Here is a 7,605-nt window from a genome sequence, read left to right on the forward strand (position 1 = left end):
GGCCTCCCTTGACAATACAGTTTCATTTTTAAGTTCATAAATATACATAATTAGCATACAGAAGAAAAATAAAATAAAACATTCTCAATGAATAAGAAATTTTTAGCTTTAAAAAATTTAATATATTTTTAATTCTTAATTTTTTTATAAATTATTAATATATATATAAATAGTTGGGTATTTAGGTACCCAATCATTGGGTTTAGATACTCGCGGCGGATATTTGGGTACCCGAAAAACATATCGGGTCTGTTACCCATGGATACCCGAATTCCAATCCCTAGTAAAAACGCTCAAAATTGCTGCTACTAAGAAAATTAAACAAGCAATGCAGAATTATTGAAGCCCCTCAACCAATCAGCATGTACTCAAGGAACAATAGCACAACACAAGTATGAATACTAACACTACAATACCCATCTACTCTTGAAGTCTACAAAAACTTCAGCGCATAGCAATAGTAACAATCAAAGCAGGGTACACGCTCCAGAATAAAGACACTATCATAAGAATCAAAATGCCATAACAAAAAGTAACAATCTTCAAAGTCCCACAAAAACAAGAACAGAACATTATAGTAGTATTCTTAATCCCACAAAAAACTACTAAACCTATAACAATGATATGTCGTAAGATAATTAAGTAACTCATCCAAAAACACTAGCTTAAGCCTTGTCGGCCTTAGCAGCTGTAGCAGCAGCTTGACCACGAAGCCGACCAGTTCTCCTGGCTGCAATAAGACCGACCTTCTGTCCGGGTGGTGCATCACGACGCACAGTACTAGCATGACCAATATGTTGATGGTTACCACCACCATGGGGATGCTCCACTGGGTTCATGGCAACACCACGGACCTTGGGCCATGAGTTTCTCTTCACCCTGAACTTGTGGTACGCATTTCCTGCCTTCAACATGGGCTTCTCAGTACGCCCTCCTCCAGCAACCTGACCAATCATTGCACGGCAGCCACTTGGCACAATCTTCTTGGCTCCGGATGGGAGCTTAATTCTGCAGCCAAAGTAAAGCTTGTCAAGCTAACAATCCAAAAGACATATTAACAACATAATACACCAAAGCTTGTCAAGCTAACAATCCAAAACACATACCAACAACATAATACATCAGTAGAATCAAAATATAAATTATAGTAGCATGCCATATCGTAGTAGCAAAATCAAAACTATACCCTGCAATTTATTCTAACATGACACCAAGAAAACACATATGGCTATTGTCCTCAAACATTAACTAAAGTTTTAAAAATATCAGGATGCATAAACTGAGAGATAGTAAGAGAGTGAAGTGAAGTTAAAAAACATTTTTTTGCTTTCCTTATGTATCAAACAGACCTTAATCTGAAAACCAGAATATCTCAAATTGAGGCCAACAATGTATGTAAGAACATGAGCCTCAGGATTTTGATTAGGGAAGAGGCAAACACCAGAGCACTAATCGTAATTAGATTGTAATTGCGATTGTGAAGGGACACTAAAGTTTATGCCTTCAACAGAAAATGCTAACACATATTTGACAATCAGATGACGGGCATCTAGTCAGGGAGTATTAAATAGAGCAGAAGAATCGAGCTAATATGTAGCAAATTAAGCATTAATTGGCCAAACATATAACTCAGAGAAGCCTTGGAATTAATCATGTGTTCGATTCATGAAATTGTTAATAAGCATCACAATTAGTTAATACGAGCACAATAATAATTATACCTAGAGGTGCCATTATCGGGGTTGTGCGAGATGACGATAGCGTAGTCACCAGAAGCCCTAGCGAAAACACCACGGTCACCGACATGGTGCTCGACGTTGCAGATGACAGCTCCCTCGGGAACGGATCTGAGGGGCAGAACGTTTCCGACGACGAGGTTAGCCTTCTTCCCGCAGTAGACGAACTGGCCAGTGTACATACCCTCGGCGGCGACGAAGAGCTCCTTCTGGTGCTGGAATCGGAAGGGGTGGCGGAAGGTGACGCGGGCGAGGGGAGCACCGCGGCCGGGGTCGTGGATGATCTCGGTGACGACTCCCTTGAGGTAGCCGTTGCGCTCGCCGAAGTCGAGGGAGCGGAATCGGGCCGGACCCTTGCGGTGGTGGGTGTGGGACTTGAACACCGAACCCGCACCCTTACGCTGTGCCCGGATTACACGACCCATTTTCGCTGTGTGTGTGTGTGAGAAAGGTGGAGCGGCGGAGAAGAAATAAGAAGATGAATCTGCGGATTGGGGAATTAGGGTTTTACAATTGTGGGCTTGGGCCCTGATTACTAATACCCCAAATTCATTTCAGGAGATGTAAAGGTATTAAAAACACAAGGTGGACTAATATTTTTCTCCGTCCTTACACACGGTCAACTTTGGGTTCAGCACGGATTTAAATAAATAAAAGAGAGAAAAATGGTAGTGGAAATATTGTTAAAGGAGAGGGGATCCATATTATTATAATGGTATAAATGTTAATGATAATAGTATAAGTTGTAAATAAAATGATGTGTAGAGGTAATATATTGTTTGAATTTTTCAATGTTAGAAAGTTCATACTCTTTAAGGACGGACCAAAAAGGAAATAGTTCGTACTATCTGGGACAGAGAGAGTATTTAACAACAACCTATCCTTATACAGAATAATATTAGTAACAAATTTAGTAAATTCAAAAATAATACTTAATGACAATAAATTTGAAATTAAATTAAAGTATGCATATGAGTTAAAGGTTAGAATTTCAATAAATATGAATTTATATAAAACAACATTCCTTAACCCAATCTGGCCGAGTTGATTCTATAAACATTAGAGTATTAGTATCTTAATTCAAACCTCTATAATCTATATCATATGGAAGCAACTTTTTCGTAATTATCCAACAAATCTTCTAAAATAGTTACAAAGAATCCAAATTTAGAAAGAAAAAAAAAATCATATTCCAAATGTAAAATTACATTTTATAAGTTCAATCATCAATACTTTTATAAGTGCAATTGTCAGTGTAGCCATAATGCAATATCAATGAACTATATGTTGTTAGTGTATGTCAGATCAACTTGTGCTCTGAATATATTTTAGTTTGAATATTTTTAGAAGATTTATATATAATGATTCTTTGCTAGATCTTCTAAAATAAATGGAATGATCAAGAAGATTTGTTATTAATAATGATAAATTAAACAGTAGAAAATAAGCAATAGAAGCACGAAGAATAAAAAATTGAAAAGCTAATATATTTGTACAGTTACTTAATTAAGGATCATAGTGGATTTATAGAGGAAGGAGGGAGAGCAAAATGATTTTGTTTAAATATGGTGGGTATAGAGGAAGGAGGGAGACAACAATGATTTTGTCTAAAACAAAATCAGGGTGCCTTCCGCTATGAATTTTCATTTATACATTGCATATATCAAACTTCCAAGTTTATACGAATCTTTCATTTTGCACCATAAAGTACTTCTAGCAACATATTTTCCACTTTTGTCCAGTCTTTCTTTTTTGTATTGTATAGTTTCAAACATGACCTTATTTACTGTTGACATGTAGGACCACGTAGGAGGCATTATATTGAGACTTTGCATAAGACATTTTTTTTTATTGAGAAAAAATATTCAAAGCTAACGTAGAGCAGCGAGCAAGACTACACAAAGTCAATACCGATAACAAACAACAAATAACGCACAAGCAGTGGCGGAGCCAGACTTTTAACGATGGGGAGCCCAAACAACTATTCTGTTCGTTCATAAAAAATAGTCTCATTTATAGACGGCACGAGTTTTAATGAGAAAGTGGTAAAGTAAGAGAGAGAATGTATAAAAATGTGGGTAAAGTATGAGACGAAATTTTTTCATTTTTATAAATGAAACTATGTTTTGTGGACATTTCAAAATGACAAAATGAGATTTTTTTGTGAACGGATAGAGTATTAAAATATATTGAGTATGTTCAGTGTTCGGAAACAACTCGAACATATGCTAGAAAAATATGAATATATTTTTAGGGCATAACATTGATATTAATTTTACTAATATTATACCGAATTATATATTTACATGTCTATAGAATTGTTTTTATTCTTAAATCATAAATATCATTCTTCATGAATATAAATTTAAATCATTTATGCAAAATTACTCGAGAGAAAATCAATAAAAATAGTAATGTGAGAAAATCAATAATACTCTAAATGAATATGATAAAAAAAAAAACCAGAATTACTAATTTAATTTAAAAATAAAGCCATAAATGAACTAAACATAACTCTAAAACCAGCTTTACTAATTGTATTATACATTTATACAGTTGTAGAGTTAACAATTCTCTGCTAATATTAGAAAATCTGAAAAAACGTACTCCAACAGGATTTGTTGTAGAGTATAAGATTCCAAAATAAGCTTCAGTTATAAAAACTAATCCACAAGCAGGATTTGAACTTGTTATCTCGCGAATGAGAGGCTTGTTACCAAACCAACTGCGCTAGCTACTGATATCATTCATATTGCATACATATATTGAAAAGGTTGTTGTGCTGCGTGTGTTCAAATAGGAAATAACAGGTTCCCTAGATCCAACAAATCCACTAGATCACGTGGTCTAGAAACTCTTTGATCGCAAGGAATTCCGGTCGTCGGACACACAGAGCACTTCTTTCAAAAACCCTCAACCACTTTACTAAACCTAGTATAGGGAAGTAGGGATCGATCCCACAGAGAAGGATGCGTAATACTCATGTTCAAGGATTTGGGTGTGTTTTTGGTGTTGGCTGCTGCCACGCATTTTCTTGGGTTGAGGAAAACAAATTTAACTTGACTTGGGAGTCTTTAAGACTCCTAAACTAACAGCTAGACCTAGGCAAAAATTATAAGAGAACGTTGCAAAGAAAGTTAACTGCTCAACACTTGATCTAAGAAAACTGCTTCACTACTAGACCTAGGAAATAGACCTACTGTGGGGACCATGACTGAAAAAAGCAAAGTACGAACGAAAAGCTGGCAGAATAACTAACTCTCATACTAACTAACAGCGACATCGTCTTCTACAACCAAATTGCATAAACTCATAAGAAATTTAACATGAACGAAATTAAAACAGAGCAAACTAATTTTAAATCAAATCTATGCATGAACTATGAAGAACTAAACAGATTTGCAGACACTAGACGAAATAAAGCAGAAAACAAGAAGAAAACTCGAATTCATCTAACAACTTTCTTTCCTAAACGCAGATCAACAAACGGAAAGACAATAAGTATCATCAACAGCCAGGTCGACTCTCAAAAGTGAAGTTCGACGGTAAAAACGAGCAAAACAACTGAAATTAAAAGGAATTGTATCGTCGTCCACACTCGGACGGTGTTGCCAACCACGAAATTTCTAAGAAAATAACCTTCCGTTCCCGACTACCCCAGATCTCCCATTCCCAAGTGTGTGTAATGTGTGTGAGCTAAAAAGAGTGAAGAAAAAAGTCCTTCTCCTTGCGTTGCATGCTCTTCTATATATAGGCGTTTGAGTGGGGCCCAGCGAGGTATAGATAAGACTTTGTTGCCCTCAGCTATTGACTCCTCTGTCACGCTAATTTCCCTTGTAAGTCCTGCTGACTTCGTTCCTTTCCTTCGCTAGACCATCTCCTTCAGTACTTCCTTGATCTAGCGATTTTCTTCACACACCTGGCTTAGGAAACGTGTTAGACCCAGCAAATTATAACATTTTTTCGCACATTACCGATGCATGAAATTAGCCTTATCATATATATAGTAATACTCTAATGGCTGGGGGGCTAAAGGGCCCACCTGGCCCCACCGTGGCTCCACCACTGCGCATAAGACAACCCCAACTCAACATGAAAACCAACAAGCCAACGAGCAAGACACCGAAACAAGAAAGTAAAATCAACAACTTGTGGAGACTTGACTAAATAATAAGTATTAGTCATTCGGCTCGGTGGTCTTGAACACCTTCCTTTCTTACAATACCCAAGATGCCATAAAAGTTTTCTCTTTGTCCGCTCCTAATTCGGGGGAAACTCTTGAAATATTACGTTGTTGCGGATGTCTCAAAAATAGACCAAAGAATGATGTAAAATATAAAGATCCAAAATTTTTTGTCAAGCTTTCGAAATGGGGTTCCAAGCTAACTTAGAAAGCAAGCCAACGGATCTCTAGGAAGACAGAAGGAGAAATTCCATAAGTCACAACAAAAATACTAAAATATCAGAAGATGTTGGAGACCTTGCAACAGAAAAAAAAAAAAAAAACGGTGTTCAATAAATTTAATTTCTTCCTTGCAAAGTGAACAGAGATCATCTTAGACATTATCTTGAGACTTGGCATGAGACATTATTTTAATTCCATTGAGATAATATTGATTTGACTACAATTTTATAAGACAACAAGGATGGTTTGAATAATTCTTACTTTTCTTTGAGCTTTAACAAATATCAATTCGTCTTTGACCTACTTTAATTTCTAATTTGATACAAAAAAATCTCTCTTCCTATTTGAATGGGTAGGAGAATCTTTCTCTAATAGAAAGAGAGATATTTGGGTATCCAATTAGAAAATTACGAAGTAAACTATATATGTCAACCTCAAATACTTAATTTTGCTTATGGCATGATGCATGAAATGTCAAAGAGATGCAAACTAGATTATTGAACAAAATTTGTGAATTGGAGATGCAGATTAGGGATATAAAATCTAATTAATGAAATTAGACATACACGAGTTTGAGTCAAAGATGCAAACTAGATTATTGAACAAAATTTGTGAACTGGAGATGCAGATTAGGGATTTAAAATGTAATTAATGGCATTAGACATACACATGCTTTAGTTGAGTACGCATTAGGTGTTCTTAAAGAGCTATTCTGTTAATAGATTCTTTAATTAAACTAATGTGTTTGTATAGTATTCTCTTGATGAAGTACTTGTGATGCAGACTGATGGCCAAATTAACGGTTTCCATGCTCATCGATGGTGAATTGGTGATGTACCCACACAATTATCTTATGCAAATTTCTTTTACTCATATTGTTGATATACTCACTCCGTCCCAACTTAAGAGTTCTAATTAGTTAGGGACGAGTTTTAAGAAATGTAAAGAAAAGTGGGTTGAATAAGTTAGTGGAATATGAGTCCCACTTATATATGGGTATTACTTTCATAATAAAATGTGAGTGGAATAAGTTGATTGAATGTGAGACCTACTTACCATTATGATAAAAATGAAGTTAGACTCTTAAGTTGAGACGAACGGAAATGGCAAAACATGACTCTTAAGTTGGGACGGAGGGAGTATATATTTAGAAGGGGTCGCGAGGTATATATGTCTCACTTTTCTTTTTAGTTTATTCCACGAAAGATATCATATTTTCTAAATAATTTTTTTTTCTCACGTGAATATATAAAAACATATTCTCCACTTAACATATAACATTTCATCTAATTTGAGAGGGATGAAATGTAAAAAAATGGATTGGGTATGAGTGAAATGGATTCAAAGAGTATTGGTAACCCATACTCCATATCATACACCAACTCATATCTTACCCATGCCATTTTATTATCACTCCATTCAATTTTGGGGGCCGCTGCAACGGTTTATATTGGAGGAAGATGG

At 35.6% G+C, this 7,605-nt stretch overlaps 1 protein-coding gene across 1 annotated transcript; it reads right to left on the reverse strand.

The window, feature by feature from the left end:
* Positions 1-482: 482 nt before the first annotated feature.
* LOC125195970 (large ribosomal subunit protein uL2-like) lies at positions 483-2,241 on the reverse strand. Its single transcript, XM_048094284.2, has 2 exons — positions 1,722-2,241; positions 483-1,008 (listed from the first exon to the last, which is right to left on the reverse strand). The coding sequence occupies exons 1-2, from the start codon at positions 2,159-2,161 to the stop codon at positions 666-668; spliced, it is 783 nt and encodes a 260-aa protein (XP_047950241.1). The 5' UTR covers positions 2,162-2,241; the 3' UTR covers positions 483-665.
* Between the last annotated feature and the right edge of the window lie 5,364 nt (positions 2,242-7,605).

This window comes from Salvia hispanica, chromosome 4 (assembly GCF_029641045.1).
Source record: "Salvia hispanica isolate PSC_SH4W2 chromosome 4, Shi_PSC_v1, whole genome shotgun sequence".
Taxonomy (NCBI): Eukaryota; Viridiplantae; Streptophyta; class Magnoliopsida; order Lamiales; family Lamiaceae; genus Salvia; species Salvia hispanica.